The 19071-nt window shown below is 36.5% G+C and overlaps 1 protein-coding gene across 6 annotated transcripts in view; it reads left to right on the forward strand.

The window, feature by feature from the left end:
• The window catches only part of dock (SH2/SH3 adaptor protein dock), a 49458-nt gene extending 43134 nt beyond the window's left edge, over window positions 1–6324 (forward strand). For all 6 annotated transcript variants that reach the window (XM_083112288.1, XM_083112291.1, XM_083112289.1 and 3 more), the window contains one exon: window positions 4370–6324. In XM_083112288.1, the coding sequence (XP_082968414.1) occupies window positions 4370–4582 (213 nt within the window). In that variant the 3' untranslated portion in view covers window positions 4583–6324. The remainder of the gene's footprint in view (window positions 1–4369) is intronic.
• The last annotated feature ends 12747 nt before the right edge of the window (window positions 6325–19071 follow it).

The raw sequence follows: 19071 nt of genomic DNA on the forward strand, positions 1-19071 counted from the left end.
TACATCATTTTCCGTAATGACTTTGTCTGAAAATTCAGGGAATTTTGTTTTTATGAAATTCTAGACACCACATTTTATGCAGTTGTTGCATGGAGGTGAAATGAATGGAAGAAGAGTGTAAGGGGAAAAAAGAATATTGGTAGAACGAGATCGAAGAGGAATTGTGGAAATGGCTGCCATGTGCAGTTGAAATTTAAGTTGAAAGAACAAAAGGGATGCAAAATTCATGAAGTAGATCCGGCAATCCCAACCATGTAGCGTGGGATCATGTTTTGGTACTGGGATTGAGTCACACTTTGGGTAATTCAAGAAAGAAACTGTAAATCAAGTTTGAGACTTGCTGGCTGTCTCTGCCCTGATTAGCTAGAGTGGAGAAGGAATTTGGAAAGCTATGTCGTCGGATTTGTCGCTCACCCCTTGCTGGATGTGGTCTCTGGCCTCTCGCTGCAGTGAGTGGTGTCAACTTGGAGTGGGTCCTGGAGAAGGTGGCTGGAGGCACCGGAGGGATTGCACCTTGGTGGCAGGCAATACACGACAGAGATGCGGGCAAAGTCAGCTGGGCTAGATTCTGTGAGACATTGTGCTTTCTCAAGGCAAGTTCTCCCTGTCCCGGCAACGACTTTATGAACTCCTCTTTTTGCCTGTCATCCTTGGCCTGTGTGATGCCTATCATTGAAACCATTGCCTCTTGGTGTCACCCGATGATCTTTTCTTGATCCCTCTTTTCCTTGGGTATTTATTCCATCTAAAATCCCCTGGAGCCAGCCCCCGTGGTGGAGTGGTTAGCACATTGTGCTACGATGCCAGAGGTCCCGGGTTCGAATTTTGGCCTGGGCATGGATGTTGGTGAGTGTCCATTCATCAATTTCATCATATCATCAGTCATACCCAGCTTCGCAGATTAGCCAAAAGTGGCACAAGAAGCGAACTAAAATATAGCAAATCAATGAATCAATCAAAATGCCCTGGACTTTGTACCTCTAGGTGGTGAGGTGTAATCTCCCCTGCGGAGGTGCATTCACTACTATCAAGGGCCATGCACTCACTTTGCAGAACCATGTGGAAATTTCTTACCTGCTAGGCTCTGCATTCGGTGCATATTCAAGATGATAACTCTAAGGTTGGGTGTATATGAGGAAGATTCCTAAAAACTGTTTCTTTCTAGTTTGCTCCCAGTTCATTCAGCAATATATAAATACCCTACTCAAGAACCCTCTGGAGCCCTTTTGAAGTACCAGATTGCGTTGAAATTTAGTGTAGACACTGTGGAGAACATAGGGAAGCATATGCCGAGGGAAAGAATAGTTCAGATTTTCACCAGCAGCTGATCGATGGTCTCACGAAGCATTTCCCAGAATGATTTTCAGTGCCACATTTCCACCTGCTGGTGAAAATTTGAACTATTTTTTTTTTACATCAGCATTCACTTCCCCAACTTCTCCATAGTCTATATAAATTTTCTCCTCAATCCGATGCTTCAAACTGGCACCAGAGGGCTCTGAGTAAGGGAAGTTTAATTATGACCATATAGTGTATACATCAGAGTGTCTACCAATGTGGAAATCCTGGAAAAGTTATGGAAATGTCAGGAAAATTTACTGTGCTTCTGGTTAATTGAAGACGACAATAATTTAAAGTTCAGAAAATTTAGAATTAATGTACCATTCATGTTTTGGTGAACGAAAGATGTGATAGCAAATTAATACACAAAATGAATGTACTCGCCTATCCACAAAACTTTTTTTTTGTGTGTGTGATTAATTTCAATGGCCACTGAGAGAATGGTAGGGGTAAAAAAAGGTAAAGTGCTCCCCTGTGCTTAGCACCATGCCATGAAGGCATTTAGGGGGTGTGTGGGTAACGCCCCACACTTTCTTGATCCGGTCGTCAGTGGGGGTGATGTGATCAGCATCACGCCCCTGACCGCCTTTACCCCCCAGGGTTTTCCCCAGGTACCCATGTTATTCGACACTGGGTGGGTGCCGGGGCCGCTTCCAACGTTAGAAAAGTTCCCGGATTTGAACCGGCCAGGGATCGAACCCGGGACCTTGAGCATGGTAGTCAGACACGTTACCAACTGAGCCACCGTGGCCATGGTAGTGGTGTCCACCTAAATTGCTAAAAAGGTCACACACAAACAACAAGGAAAGGTTTTTCAGGGAAGTGAGTACTTCCTTTTAGTGTATTAAATATACCATATTAACATTTAGCAGATGGCTTGTATTGTCAAATGGACGACTGGGATGTAGATATTTCTCACCACCATGTGGCAGCAAATTAATGCATTATTTCTTCAAAACTACACGTGATGTTTCAGTTTTGTCTTTTTTGTCCATTTATATACATATGAAGGCATGACATACTTGAATCACAAAACAATATCCATTGTTACTATTGTTAACAAACAGAGTTTGAAAATGTTGATCTTTTTCCGTAATATATGGGTTAATTTTAAAAATAGGCTATTTACTCTTCACCCACCACTCTTTTCTGATAAATTTAACTTTTACGTGTAATAATGAAAGCAAAGGAACAACAACGTGTGACAATTAGGAGTACAGCAGGAAATGTCCAATTTTCAGAATTTCCTGAAAATTATGATTTTGTAAAATGTTGCATATTTTCAGCTTTTTTTTGAAAAAAAAAATAGGGAACGAGCATTACATGTCCTCAAAGGTAGACCTTTTGTCATGCTTCTCTGCAAAGGTGGTCCATCCAGCATCATAGAAGCAATTTTCCGGATGCTGGCAACACTGCTGCTCTTATACATTATTATATTTTATACTATTATATTATATCCAAGAAGCATCAGTTTATGCATCACTTGGAGGTTGTAGGAATGTACCACTGCTGCATAATACATTTTTCATTCATTTTGGTTCATTGTGGTGACTACAGTGGTGTACTGAATACAATTTTTTTTTTAAAAAAAATGAATTATGATTCTTCTTCCTTCTTGAACTTTCATTATTTGGAGGTACAGTGTATAAATTTCACCTCTGAAAGCCCTGATATCCCGAAAGAAAAAAAAATCACTTCTGACAATTAATTCTTCAGCTACAATTTTTTTTTGTACATTGTGGCAACTTTGAAAAGCACATACATGAAAAGTTCCTGTCTGGAGTGGCTAAACCTGTATCTGAGGTTCGGTCCACTAAAGGTTAATCTTATCAGAATTTGCTTAATATGAGACAATCAGATTATTAAAATATTAAAAGGAAAAAACAGTTTTATTTTTGGCACGCAATAAGGGCATGTAATTAATGAAAATTCTCAGAATATTTAGACATAAAATTTATGTGTAGCACATTTACATTGGCCATTTACGCCTCTAACAGTGTTTGCTGCAACCACGTAGGTTGAAAAATAAAATTGTTATTATATATAATTATATTATTATTATGTTGTTATAATAAAATTATTATAACCGCACCATTCATTTGTGTATACCCTGTATATATTAATATTATCCATTCTACAAGCATTTGCTGGATGCGCAAATTTGGTAGCGACTAAATCTCGACCAAAAACTCACAGGCACAACAAAAAAGGTCATGCGTCTCTTAGGTCTACTGTATTGTTTTACTGAAATTACTGACATCTCAGCCCTTACCTTATACTTCAAGTCATTCATTTCCCCAATAATAGAATACTGCTCTCCTCTCTGGTCCGTGGCATGTTCCACTTAACTTTCTAGAATCGATTCAGTTTTTCACTTCTTCCTAGCTATAGTTCGATACAGGTTTCCCTCATTATGCAATTTTTCATCTGCACATCTCTTGTATTTTCTAAACTTACGAACTGCTTATCAGCGACGTTTGCAGAATGATTTCAGTTATTTATACAAAATTGTGAATGGGAAAATCTGCTGCAACACACTCCTTGAGGAATTCCACTTTCGAGTACCTATGCGCACAACTTGCAACACAAGATTATTTTATACAAAGAAACCTAGACTACAAATTCAAAAAAAGATCCCTCTTTTACAGACTTGCCACATAATACAATGACCTTCCAACAAGAATCGATATATTTTCCTCCTAGTTTGCCTTTCGGTCTTCTATTAGAAGAAATGTTTGTAAATAATATCAAATAGTGCCATGTTTTGCTTATTTTTTTGTCAATTTGCTATTCTCTTTGTGTTATTTTGTTACTTTTAATTATTATTTTTTAATATCTTTTTGCTTATTATTATTATTGCATTTTCATTGTTGACAATTTCTGTGTAAAATGGCCACCTGTGCTGTATCTGGAATTTTCTCAATAAATTCATGGCACCCTAGCAGTCAGCCTTAGAATATGTACTCTATATTGTTTCATTGTGGAGCCATATATTTGCTGTTGTGACTGAATGTTATATATTTTGCAGCTTGGAGATTATTCAGTCTCTCTGAAAGCACCAGGTAGGAACAAGCATTTCCGTGTTCACGTGGAAGGAGCATTATATTGTATTGGGCAACGAAAATTCCACACTCTGGATCAACTGGTTGATCACTATCAGCGTGCTCCTATTTACACGAACAAACAGGGTGAAAAATTGTACTTGGTGAGGCCTCTACCAAAAGCTGCAAATAATTGCTAACTGACTTTATTTTGTAAGTGGTAAGAAGTTGCTGATACGCATGTTTATGCTTGTAAGCTTACTCCATACAAGTTTTGACAAGGTAGGGAATGTTTTCCTATTGATCAGGTAACAGCTGTGTGCTGGATTAAGCCATGGAGGTGTGTATAGGTTATATAGAGAACGTACTACCTCTTTAATGTAACAGTATGCCTTTTATTTAGAAAATTTTGTTTGTGTCTGTTTATTTTGACAAAAGTATGCTAAAAATTGTCATTGGCAAGTTGTGCGGTTGTTTTTAACTAGGAAAGTTCATTTACAATGTGTTTATTCAGTATGTCGTCATGACTGCTTTTCATGAGCAGGATTAGTGATTGCTTTGTGATAATTTACATAAAAAATTACGTGATAACGCTGCTGAACCAGCCAGTAATTTGCTTGTTTTTCTGTTATTTTCAAAATATTCAAACCTTCAGTGATCGGGATGATTAAGTTCAAATGGCTGTTACATTCTGTAGGTTTCAGCATATTTTCTCCACTGAAATAAATTCAACTAAACTATAAGAAAAAAGGAAGTAGGAAGATGTTCTCTATAGTGCTTATTTTATACTTTTATATTCGTATAAGTGAATTTTGAAGAAACGGAGAAAGCTAGACTTAATAACAAAAAAGCATGTTCCAAGTTTTTAATTGAAGTTCACACATTATCTGTTGAAACAATATGCTTTTTGATGTACTGAACTTCTTCCCAGCATAACTTCTGCTTATATTGCAAATCTAGTTTATTTTATAAAGACAGTAGCATAATAATAATGGATATGATATGATTGGATGTTTCCCAGAAATAGTCCCTTTCATGCAAGGAATTCACAACCTTATTGCATTAATTTACAACTAGTATTAAGAGCAGCTGTTGAATTTGGCAGTCAGTTTAGTGAAATTCAAAAGGAGAGAACAATATGTGTAGGTCCTTTTAATATAAATTTTACTTGCCGTTTCTTGGTAAGAGATGTGTGAAACAGACCGTGCCAAGTTTAGTGTGAAATGGATTTTTGATAAGATATGTACAAGAATTTTGGCCGATCCTATTCTAAGATGGTTGTTTTGTGGATTGGGCCTTATAGGTGGCCAGCGTTTGTTTCTTTCATATGTTGTGTGAATGGTTTGTGCATGTCCTACGCTAGCATGGAAGTTGTTTCATTGAAGTGTCTTAGCAGTGTTAACCAAACCTCCTGCCTTGCTGTTCACAGATCTGTTGTACAAACCATTTTCATTTAATCTGTATTCTTTGTCTCAAGTTTCTGTGTACTTTTGAATTTGTACTAAAATTTTGTTAACGTGGAATTAGTATCAAAAGATTTTTTTAAAAAATTACTTACATGTTTGAACTTTTGCAGAATACGTATGTAGGCATGAGTGGTAATAATGGTGTGTGGTTTTGTATTTACTTGACTCTTTCATACGGAATATACTTTGGTCCAGCTCTATCTTTATATGCTTAATATTAATCTTGAGCAATGTGTTGACTAATTCCTAATCACCCTGAATAAGGCATACATATTTTCTTCACATTCATTTCGTATACACATACATACATGTGTAAGAAGTTTCATTTAATGCCAGTCTTTCAGTTCATTAGAATTGCACTTAGTATGTATCGACACACTATGTATCATGAAATAAGTACATATATCAACTAAAGGTTAAAAGATTAAAAATCAGTAACTTACGTGTGTGAGCATGAGATTTGTCGAACTACGTTTCGAAGGTTGTACTACCTCCTTCTTCAGGTTGAAGCGATGTTTTCAGACACCTGACATGGTGCCTCGTTTGTTGAGGATTTAGGTCAATGTCAGGTGTGAAAACAACTGAAGAAGGAGGTGGTATAACCGTCGAAACGTAGTTCGACAAATCTCATGCTCACACACGTGAGTTACTGATTTTTAATCTTTTAACCTTTAGTTGATATATCGATTGTGAGCAATTAGCACATTACCAGTATATATAAGTACATATATATTTCCATTGATGTAGGAACATTAATTCTCATTGCAATTATCATATTTGCACTGGATTTCTTAACAATGTGACATGTGCTTGTTTTGTTATATATATAATATTGCATTAGCAGCAAAGTGTTATGTGGATTGTGAAGCCAGTATGTGATGAGGTTAAAACTAAATGGTGATACAATTGCTTTCAATTTAGACTCACCTTGACCTTTGGTCGACATCAGTGAAGCCATTTTCAAGATTTCATCTTACGAAAAACCGCTACAATATTCCAAATGCTGAAAAACTATATATACTTTGAAATCATTCTAGAGCTTTCATGTTAACTTTTGTGTGGTTAGCATTGTCTAAATAATCACAATAGTGCAATAGACTTACGTAGCCATGAAACTATTGATTGACTATTGATAATATGTAGTAGGGATGGGACGATATGAAATTTTGGCCAATACAGTACCGATATAAAATTTACCGATACCGATAACTGATATTCTACTGATCCGATATAAAATTAGAAATGGTCCTTGAGGACCCTGAAATTTCCATTGATCTCCGTAATAAATGTGTGTTTCGAGCTGATTGCAATGCAAAAGAATTTGAATATTTAGACATTTACTTTTTCAGAAAGTAGGGCATGGAGATTATCCATAAAAATTACAACAAAATGGCAGAATTTTGCACTAAATTATAAGAAATTTATCGATATATCGGATCGGTAATTTTACCGATACACCAATATGCCTATATCGGCCGATACCCATAGAGTACCGATTAATGGGTCCCATCCCTAATATCTAGACAAGAGTGAAAGCGAACCACACGAAAATTCACGTCAATGCTCGAGAAGGAATTCTAAATAGACATAATTTTTCAGATTTTGGATAGCACAGCGGTTTTTCGAAAGGAGGGGATTAAAAAAAAAGCCCTGCCATTAACCAAAGGTACACCTGAGTCTTAAAGACTGTGGTTTGGATTGTGCAGCACTTAACATTTCACTTGAAATCTGCAGGAGGTGCTTTCAATGACATTCTTTTTTGAAATAACATAGCCGTCATCATTCAGCTCATAGATAAAGCCTTCTATATTTTCTCATCCCTCCAACCCTTCTCTTCCTTGCACTTTAGAGGGCTGCAGTGAGAGAATTTCGCTCGAGCGCCAAATAGTTTGCACGGACGGTGCTAGATAGCATACAAAATTGAGAGCATCTTCGCTCAAGCGAATAACACTCGGAACAGACTAAACGAGCAGCCCAGATCAATTGAAGCCCAGTAGTACGCATATAACCGTAATTTTTCTGTGGTAGTGTGCACTAAAATATGGATTGTGAAGTGAAATATCCAGTGAAATTGAAACTCAAGTGAAGAAAGTAATCATCTCCACGCTAAAATGTAGTTTGGTCTATCTTACCAATACAAAATGAAAACGAAATAGATGATTGTGGGCTGTAACTACCAGGATGTATATTTTACATTTATGTATGTATGATTATTGTCACATTAAAATGATATTCCATGGTACGAGGGGCAGTCGAAAAGTTAGTTGAACTAGCGTGAAAGAAATAGTGAACGGAATATAGAGGACAGTTCTTGTATTCACATGAAAGTAAATTACTTAAACGACATTTCTACATAATCCCAAAGTCTGTTTAAACATTTCTCATAGCGTGGCACTAGTTGCTCTATACCTTGTTCGAAGAATTCGCCGCCCAACTTTCTATAACCATTCTTACGTTCCAGTTTTAACTTCCTCATCGGAAAGATAACGTTGCTTTGCAAGTTCTTCTTTCATAGACCCAAAGACACGAAAATTGCAGAGTGCCAGGTCTGGACTATGAATCGGTTCATGAACACGTACAACATTGTCGCTTGTCGTTGCAGTGGGCAGCCTTCTTGCTCGTGGTCGTCCTCAATATCCGTATGCCCATTCTCGAATTAAGCACACCATTTTGCAATCGCCTGGCACGAAATTGCTTTATCACCGTACACTTCATGCAGTTGGCGATGGATCTCTGTAGGGTTACATATGCTTGCCCACAGGAAGCAAGTTGCTGCGTGCACGTCCAGTTTGGTCGGCACTTCCATTCATCACTGATAACGTCCGATTCCTAACACACACTGTGTAACCGTTACTCCACCTTTTCAATGGATCTGTGAGCAGTGTTCCCAGCCACGTTAATCAAAATGCCTCTTCCCGACAAAATGTTATGGGCAAGTGCAACTTATATTTTGACTGACACTCGTATATGCTCGAGCATAGCACGCTTGAAGGTGGGAGACTTGAACAAGCATGAGCAAGCGCAAGTGGTCGCAAGTAGTACTCTATTGCACTTCATAGAACTGCAGGTTTAGATGCATTAGCCTACCTAAGCAAAAGTGTACTTTTAAAGGAAACAAAAATAAACCTCTTTCATAATTTGTTCTTCCCACCTTTACCACAGTCTTTATGTATCATTCTTTTGTCCCTAAATAAATACTTCCAATCAAGAGAGTAGCTGATCAGTATTTAAGTAACAAGACGTGCATACCTTATTTTTTGAGCAGCCCTTGTACATCATATGCTTGTTACACATCCACAAAATTCATGATATGCCTCTTATCTGCAAACACTTGTAAAACTTCATACTACATATTCAGTATTTCATACACACAGTCGTATGTTTTCCAGTAAGTTGCAATTTTTTAATAATAAATGGCAGAGAGAGGAAACACAATATGTAAACAGTCTGAATAAGGAAAGGTAATTTCTTTTTTGTAATTTCAAACAGTAGCACAATTCCAAATATTTAAATATTTGTTGGATGCATGTCTACAGTTAGTGTGGCTGCAGTGAAAGATTTGCACTGCCAAGAATTAAGAAACAAAGTTTGTGCCACCACAGTGAATGTAAATAATAATATTTGTATACCTACTGCAGTGTAAGTCTTTAAGTTCAGTAAAGACAGTTATCACACATATTAGGAATGAACACACACTGAAATATTACTACTACATTATCTGAAAATGGCAGATATTTAGGGCAGATCATATTTCATATATTCAGTTTCAAGGGTAGTAAGATATTTAGTGCAGTTTCTAGGTAAGAAACTTATATTTATTTTTTATTATTATTGAGAATTGCTCTTTTCTACAATGATTCTTGATCCATCTTTGAGTCTTTGAGATAAAATCAAAACTACTTTTTCAGAAATAAGTTCTGGCGCATCTCGCTAAAGTAATCTTGAACAAGTAGACATTTTTATGCAATTGCCCAGATTATACATTTTGTTCTGCATGTATTGGGTGCGTTCCGAAAGTCTTAACGAAACGAACGAAAGTAACTGGCCTCGTGAACCTGGTGAAACCAGTTATTTTACAGACTTACGGGACGCTCTAGACAAAAGCGCAGGCACAGCATTTTGTTTAGAGAAATTTTCCACATGGTGTCCAGCGGAAGGCATGTCCTTCTGGCAGAAATAAACTCTACTGCGAACACTGTAAGAAGAGTTAAGGCACACTCATCTTGCGCATGTTGCTTCATATCGGTCTCTGTTAAAATTATAATACATTTTCCGAAGCCATCATGGACGCACGTTGTCTGCAAGCAGCAAACGATTCTAACCGAAAAAACCAGCCTCCTGGCCCGTGCGTTTGGTGAATCTCGTTCTTTCACTTGACGCACGTAATGCGACTTTTGGGACAGCATAATGAACCTCATGGAAGCACTTATGGGACAGCCAGTTACCATAACTCGTTTAACGCATTAAACTTGTGCAACTTTCGGAACGGGCCCATTGCAAGAGCAATCATAATATTACATATTTACATTAATTTTTATAATTAGCATAATATTAAGGGTATTTATAAAACATCTGAACAAAGCAAAATTAATCAGTGAACATTTCTAGGGTGTTCGGAAAAAAGCACTTAAGTAAAAAAATGCAGTTTTACAGCAAGTAGTGTTTTATGTTCATTCTTTTAATAGCAAACATTGTAGACATGATATATATGTTGGATCATCACTGTATAGAATCTTTGCATATGCCCAACATAAAGTTATACTTATCATACAATATGCTCTTTAATTGATTCAGTGAGACTTAAAAAGAAGCAACAGATAATTACAGTTTGTGACTTATCTGCCTTTGCCCGAACATACTAGATTTATCCTATGCATATAACTATAATCAATACAAGTGACAATTAATTAATCAAGTGTTCAGTGAGCCAAGCAGGTTTCTGTACAGTTATACAATCTAAATGGAAAATATACTTATTAACAGCACTGTATGTGAAGTCAAGTTTTCTATAGATATTGCAATGCTTTTCAAGGCAGTTTCTACAAATCACGTGATGTACTGCATTTGTATGTATCTTCTTCACCTTATTTATTAAATTATTATGATTTTTAACCTTTACATCTGTGGAAACAACATACAAAGTTGGACCATGCAGTGGATACGTAGCGCAATACCTTTCACATAATCTGGCTGTATATTTTTCCAGTTTTGCATTGTGCCACGAGATAGAAATTTCACTCGGGTTCATCTTGGAGCAATGTTAAATAAAGTAACAGTGGAACCCCGAAATTACATTCCCGGATTTTACATTTTCACGCATTATACATTCAATCTCGCTGGTGTCAACAAAAAATTCTCCTCGATTTTAAATTTTCCCGCATTTAATCCGTGAATAATTGAGGTTCCACTGTATTTAAATTCATAGTGCAAACATGGTTTACCGAATTCCATGTGGTTTCACAAATCTATATTTGTCTATTAATTTCGGTGACTGTCTCACCATTCATGGAATAATAATAACTTATTAGTCTAGAGCCCTCTGTGAATGGCAACAGTGTATTACCAAAATTGATAGGTGAATAAAGTTGTTTTTTTGGAAAAGTTGCACTGAATTATATATTTGTGTAAGAAGAAAATAACACTCTTTTATCATTTTCAATATGCTTTGTCTTGTATCTGGAAACTAGAACTCAGTATTGATTCCGATGTAACTTTTTAATTTTTCTCTCAGTTGGCAAAATTGTATTTTTTGTGAATATGTGTGTCTGTGTGCGTGTGTTCATGATTGCATTCAATTTTTTTTATTATATTTTGTATAACTTCATGCTGATGTAAAGATATTTTGTATAAATAATTTAACGTGATAGATGTAAATACGTTTTGTGATTTTTTTGTTAATATGTACATTTTGCTAGCATGTAACGAAGACCATTTTAGTTGGATTTGTCTGGAACAAGATTGTAAGTTATAAATTCTTTTAATTTGTTAACAAAGGTAATGTACAATTTGTGTAACTGCCATTTACAAACGATGGTTAAATTAGAAGTTTTGCTTGTATTATTTCTGTACATTTGTTTTGCTAACATAATGTTAAAAAAGGCAGCTAAACACAGTGTTTTCCATGTAGCAGAAACTTGCCCCACGTAAATACCAAAACTACATTTGCTTGAACAGGATATTCACATCTATACTGAGTTTGGTCTGTGGATTTTCCTATACCTTGACCTTTCAGTAAAGAACCATGCACTTCTGCTGATACAACTCACTCTCATGCATAAACACTTCCTACCGAGTTTTTTTACACTAATCAGTGGTCTTCTGAAAGATGGAGAAGAAAGGTGTATTAACTTTGGTTATAGGGATAAGATAGCATGACTCGTCTGTAACTTGTAATCCTGTCGCCTACTAATATTTTCTTTTTATTACACCCGTCTCAAGTTTCTTTGCTCTACTCGAAATAATGGAAAAAACGAATTCAGAAGTTACCGTTGCATGTTCTTCCGTATATTTTTAGTTCTGCCCCTGGCACGTTATGCATGCTTCTCGCAGCAACTCAAATTATTTGACGAGATCATGTTAGGCAACGATTGCAGTATATTGAGTAGATGTTTCTCCCCCGGTCCTTTCCATTTTATCTCCATTATGTTTCTTCCTCTCCGTTAGTAAGTTTTTGTTTTTAATTTGTCATAGGATGTTATAAAATTACTAGGGGGCTGAGCCGATAACAAGATATCAGTTGACATTTTTCTAGAGATACTGGTGCAAAAAAAAATGGATTTAAATTAAATGACAGGTATTTTAATAGCTTGATGTCATTCTTGAATATTTAAAGCAAAACTCTGGTAAATCAATGCATATATAATTGCAGTGAATACTTACATATTAGTGCTTATTTTGAACAATTTTTAACTGCTATAAATTGGCTCAGCCTTAAAAATTATTAAACCCAATTTTGCCATTCTATTTTAACATTAACACTAATAGGAAAAAAGTATGCACTAGTGAATAAGAATGGAGATTAATATCTTCATCATTGTGGCTTGGAGTATCAGATTTAGCAAATGAGCTATAGAGTGGAACCCTGATTTTATGTTTTAAATTTTACATTTTCCCACATTATACGTTCAATCCTAATTAGACCAAACGTAGCAAAATGTTATAAAAATTTCCTCGATTTTACATTTTCCCATATTTTAAGCTTTTTCTTCTTAGTCCCCTGAAAAATGTAATATCGAGGTTCCACTGTACTGTGTCTCGGGAGTCTGTGCAGCAATACCGTGCATAACAGTGGAAAGGGTGTGGTTGGAGCAGCAAAGCAGTGTGTTCTGCTGCGAACGGCTAGTAGCTGCTCCCTCCATGCAAATCATTTACCCCTTCTCCCATTCACTGGTCAACCCATTTGAGTAATTTATTGAGCAGAGGACTTGTTTTCGGTTGCTTGCTGCACGGACTCCTTTTACAGAGTATAGATAGTAAATCCTATTGTATTCAACATTCATTTTGCAATAATCAACCTAGTTTCCTTAATATATGTTTTGACCCTTTAACAAACCAGTCATATGTAAGGGGGAGAGGGTTAGTAAAAATACACTTGGCAGTATTTTTTCTATTTGTGTATCTCTTTCTAGTTCATATTTCACATATTTTGTTTCTTGCATGTAACTAACCCTGAACGACTCCTCCCTTAAAAAGAAATAAATATACTATTAAAGGTACTGTGTTGCATGATATAAATACTTACAATCTGCGAGATTTCCAGCTATCTGTAAAAGATAACTGCCATAGTGAGGGTAAAATTCTAAAAGAAAGAGTATGTTGTAAGGCAAGCTGTTGATCTGTATGTACGAACTCTTTTTGAGGCATTGAAGTAAGTTTTTAAAGTATGAAAGAAGAGTAAAAAGACATTCATTCACTTCCACTGGTGCGTATGCATTATTATCATTTTTCAAATTAGTACAATTAGTTTTTTTTCTTGCACAAGATGAACTAAGAAAGGGGAACATGTTCACAGGCTATGAAATAAATTTATCCTTTTTTGTGCAAGTTATTTGAGAAATGAATGCTCTCTATATCTAGATCAAATAAGTAATTAGTTTGTATGTTTGCGGAGCTCTTGGAAATATTTGAAGAAAAAAAAGTGTAACCTTACACCTTATCATCCATGTAATTTACATGTTGTGGATATTTTTCCATATGAGAAGTGTTCTGAATTGTGGCTGTTATATAGTTTGTAAGAAGCTTTTCTTTTGCATGAACATTTTTGTGTTGGTACCCTTTGGGATTTTAAGGGAGCTTGCAGACTCAGGTGACAAATAAGCAACACATACCATGTCGAAATGAACCTTCATTAATAAATGTAACCTTCCATACCAGAGTGACTTCACAAGCTGCATTGTCGCTTGCGTGTCACTTGGACCGAGGCATTTTCTTAGTAGTGTGCACCGTATCGCCTCCCGTCTGTTAGTCATTGATGCACAGTAAATGCTCTTTTACAGATTTGAGGTTGGGTGGGTGGCACGCTATTTGTTGTACCTCACCGTGGCTGTATGGTTTAAGGCAACATGCTTTGTGCTCTGGCTACGGGATGCACGAAAGGCTCGAGTCTCTTGGGGGAAGCGTAACAACTTTTCTCCTGAGATTTCACCCTGTGTATGGAACTGGTGGCCTCCCAACATTGTGAGGAAATTGGGGAACTATGAATGAGTAGTATAACCCAGTCATGGAAACCTACAACAATTACTGGGGGTTTGCTGTGCTCGCTTGTTACTGATTGGATGATCTCTTTACCTCGACAGGTGGGAGTGAAGCTGGCAATTGGTTGGTAAGCCCTACCGCTCACAGGTTATTATTATATGCTGCTTGTCACTTCAGTCTGAAAACTGCCTAAACTATAGGGGACTCCCAGTTGCCTGTCACAAATTGTGAAATTTATTTTTCAGTAATTCCAAATTTTCTCTGATACAAGCTGCTTGCAATATGCATGTGTGCCACATTGGGATTCCTACCAACGCTAACAAAATTTGGTCCACACATAATTTCTGAAAAAAGATGCAAGTGTCCATTCTACTCATTTTAGGAGTAATACTTGATTTATATAATCATGTTCCAGACACTTTGGACAGAGCTCATATTGATAGTCCTCTCCCCCAAATTGTCACTCAGTTGTGCAATGTATTGAGCTTCCATGTAGCTTAAAAAATTTTGAAGTTGACATTGACCCAGCACTGTTTAGAGTACTAGCAGCAGACTTCGTTCCCTAATGCCACATAACAGAGGTGATCAACACTTGACAGATAACCATGCATCACTCTATAAAATCTAGTTGAGAAGTCTGGGCTCTCAAAGGCTGTTGCACCTTGGAGTCCAGTTCAGAGGAATATATTGGCATCAAGTGATCCTACTGTCAGAACTATTGTTATGGAACCTCCATAACTGGCATTAACAAAAGGTGATATTTATGCATCCTTGAGATCATAAACTTGTTAGAAATACGAAGGGAAAGTAACAGTGCTACAATTGCCCTATTAACATGAGCCTTTTTGTGCCAATGTTGTGTTATTGGATGGCATGTATCCAGTAATATCAAACTATACATCACAAATTCATTCTGTGCACCACAGTATCAAATCAAATGCTCCATTTTGGTCTGTGTAGCTGTTCATGTCATACAAGCTTTTCACACACAGACATTTGTGTGGACTTACGGGTACGTTGTCGGGTCTTGAAGAAGTTGATGCATCTATGAGAAGCTGACAGGGTGTATGTTTACTGCTTGAGCACCTATTTTGCGCAACACTGGCGTACATGCACATGAATGTCTACTCGTTTTCATTAATTAGCCAGTTTCCTTCTTGAACATATAATTTGATCTGTAGCAACCCCCAATTCATGTTGCAACAATGAATTCCCAGAGTTCAAGTTAATCACAATAAAAAGTAAGGTGTTACCATTCTTTTTTGATACAATAAGGTCATTTGACTGTTTATGCACATATCACACCTGCACTCCGTAGTTCACATTTTCCCAGTGTAACTTTACATCCACAAATATAAAACATAACAAGCCTGCCAAATAAATCCTCCAGCTCTGTGCGAACCAAGGCAATGCAAGTAAAGCAATGAAGTACCGTTGTAATTAATCATGTAATTTTGGTAACTACCAATGCAAGAACAAAAAGTAACAAATCTTTAATCCAAGTATCAACATTTGTTGCCACATGTGGACGATGGCCATCATCCACAATACTTTAATTCAAGGTACGAGATGCAGCAGCTAACGTGTGCCACCAATAACATGAAAACTTGAATACCACAACAAAGTCAACAGGCATGGGAGTTCTCTGTAGAACAGCTAAGAATGATAGCCATATTTAACCCAACCTTGCTTTGCATTTTTCCACAAAGAAATTGGTGCTCAAAATGTGTGCAGAGATTTCACTGTATGAAAAGATGGAGAAAATTCAAACTAATCGTGTACTTTGTTTGTTTTGCTCATGTAGTAAACTGGACAGTTTACTATCAAATTATTTTAAGTAGAAATATTGTAGTCATTGTACAGTATACAGCCTAGTTCTGAATGTATTATATGAAACAAAATATACATGGACATGTATGTCTGCATTGCAAGCATAAAACGTTTAGCTTTGTCATCGAGGAATGGCAAGCTGAGTATGGTTGGTAGCCAAAGTTTGACATATATATATATATTTCTGTACTTGTAAGGATATATTCTTCATTCCTTCTAAATATGTTAAAAGATGAGTACATGGTTCAGTGAACGGTGGTGTTGTAAAAGAAATGCTAGATGTGTATGTATTGTGCTTTGGTAAGTTTTTTTTATTATGTATATTATATAAATTCTGAACGCTGTGAACAATGTGCCGAAAGTTTTCTGCTTGCAGTGTTGCAGTATCCATGTATTCCTGCATGAATTTGTGCAGTGTCTTGTTTTAAAAAGTTGAACAGTAAGAAAAATGTCATTGCAAAAAATGATGTATTGGAACATCGTGAACCAAATAGTAGGGAACTTAGTGTCCATTCTTTTGAAAATAAACTTTATTATTAACAAAACATTTTGTATACTTTTACCTTGCACTCTCTGATAGTGATAATACTCTACTTGCCTACATTGCCTCCCCAAATATTTACCATGTTTACTGTTCTCAAAGCATTATCTAAGTTGAAATTTTGGAGAATACATGAATATTTCTTTGTGCCTTCATCTGGTTCATGGAATGAATTGATTTGCAATACAGGATCTAGCAAAAAGATGTGATGGTTTTTGGTTCGATAGCACTTAGGCTGGAGGGTGGATGGCGTCAAAGTGGTGGCATTGTAAGCTACTACTCGAGCCCTGTCATGAATACTCAGCAGAGGTTCAGACATTTCAATTTTGGTTGACATGGTAAAGTTCTCAAACCCAGCACAATTTTTTGGGTACAAAACTTTCAATCTATGGGATCAGTGTTAAAACAGACATCAACTAGAAGACCAAAAAGTGTTCGAACGGCAGAGAATATTGAAGCTGTAAGGCTTTCACTTGAGTGAACCCCTCAGTGGTCAATGGCTCGCCAAGCACCTATTCTCAAACTTTCTGAGAGATGAGTGATAAGTGATCAAAATCAATGTTTGCATTGAGGAACCACGAAAAGTTGTCAATCTGCAAGAAGTGATTCACCATGAAATTAACACCATATCCCCTTTGCAATGATTTAGCGAGCAATGCAAAGCCCCATTAATAAGACTCGCAGAGTGCATCCACAAAGGTGGTCATCATTTGGATGACATCATTTTTTGAACCTAAATGTTATTTGCTGACATCTCCTCTTATCACTTTTGTAAATGGCACGGATATATGTATTCAAGGATACAATACAATACTTTCTAGCAATTCACACAACTGTATAGTTTTATTTTATAATCTGTCCGATTTTTGTTGCTGGACCCTGTATTTGCTGATACTGATAAACTTACAACATAAAATTTACGAATACCGATAACCAACATTCTACTGACCCAATATAAAGTTATAAATGTGTCTTTGAGAAATATGAATTGTTCTCAACCTCCTTAATAGAAATTTTCAGCGAAAAATGCAGGTTCGACCAGGACTCGAACCCAGGTCTCTGGCATACCGTGCCATTGCTCTAACCACTGAGCTACCAAGCTGAGCAATGGCACGGTATGCCAGAGACCTGGGTTCGAGTCCTGGTTGAACCTGCATTTTTCACTGAAAATTTCTACGTAGTGCATCTCTTGCGTGTCCTAATCTTCAATCCTGAATTAATGGTTGTAAGTAAGTGACTACAATGAGTTCCCCAATTAGAACATATAAATTATATGCTTATATTCGTCAAAATTGCCGAATTTTCCCCTACATTACAAATAGGAAAAAATATCTGTAATTTTACTGATATGCTAATATGCCTATATTGTAGGCTGCCTATTCGCGATTAAAATTACCACCTGAGCGCTAGTGTCGCTTCCAATATGGTTGCTCTAAGTAGGATAAATCTTCGTTTACATTCAGCAGTAGTAAAAAATAGCAGCGTGTTGTCATGACTGGTATGGTAGAAAACGTTTAAATTACGCATTATTTTTAAATATTGCGAATGTGATGTGAATTCCAGGTACTGTAATAAACGTGAAGCTGTACTGAGAACGAAGCATTTAATTATGATAGGCAAAAATAACACGGAAAATGCAGACGAAACTATGTATACCCACTGGTTGTCCAAAGCAGTGCTGTATCATCTGCACGTCATGTTGTAACTGGGGTTCTCGGAAATTATTTGAAAATAAAGGAATTGAAATTGACCTGTACTTGAAAAGCTGGGACAGGAGAAAATTGCAAACATATCGTTGCAGTTCTTTTTCGAAAGAGAAAGGCTGGTTTAATAATAATATTCACGATTTCATGACCAGGCTATAGGTACTCACTGAAAAAGGACATGGTACTGAATGAAACAGTAACATTAGCATGTCCACATTTTTTCTGGTTAGATTTGACATTAATTCATTCTCAAACTATTTTCATCTTCTCATTTAATCGACTTGCACCTGTTCCAAATTTCACACATACGTAATACCGGTAATACATGGACGCATTGGGTAAGACGCTTCATGATTTTTTGAAAAAAAAAGAGCTTTATTTATAAAGTACAATTTGAAACTTTACTTTCATGGTAATATATATTTATCTATCGGAAAATAAAGTAAGCAGAC

This window comes from Lepisma saccharinum, chromosome 26 (genome assembly GCF_977018435.1).
Source record: "Lepisma saccharinum chromosome 26, izLepSacc3.1, whole genome shotgun sequence".
Classification (NCBI taxonomy): Eukaryota; Metazoa; Arthropoda; class Insecta; order Zygentoma; family Lepismatidae; genus Lepisma; species Lepisma saccharinum.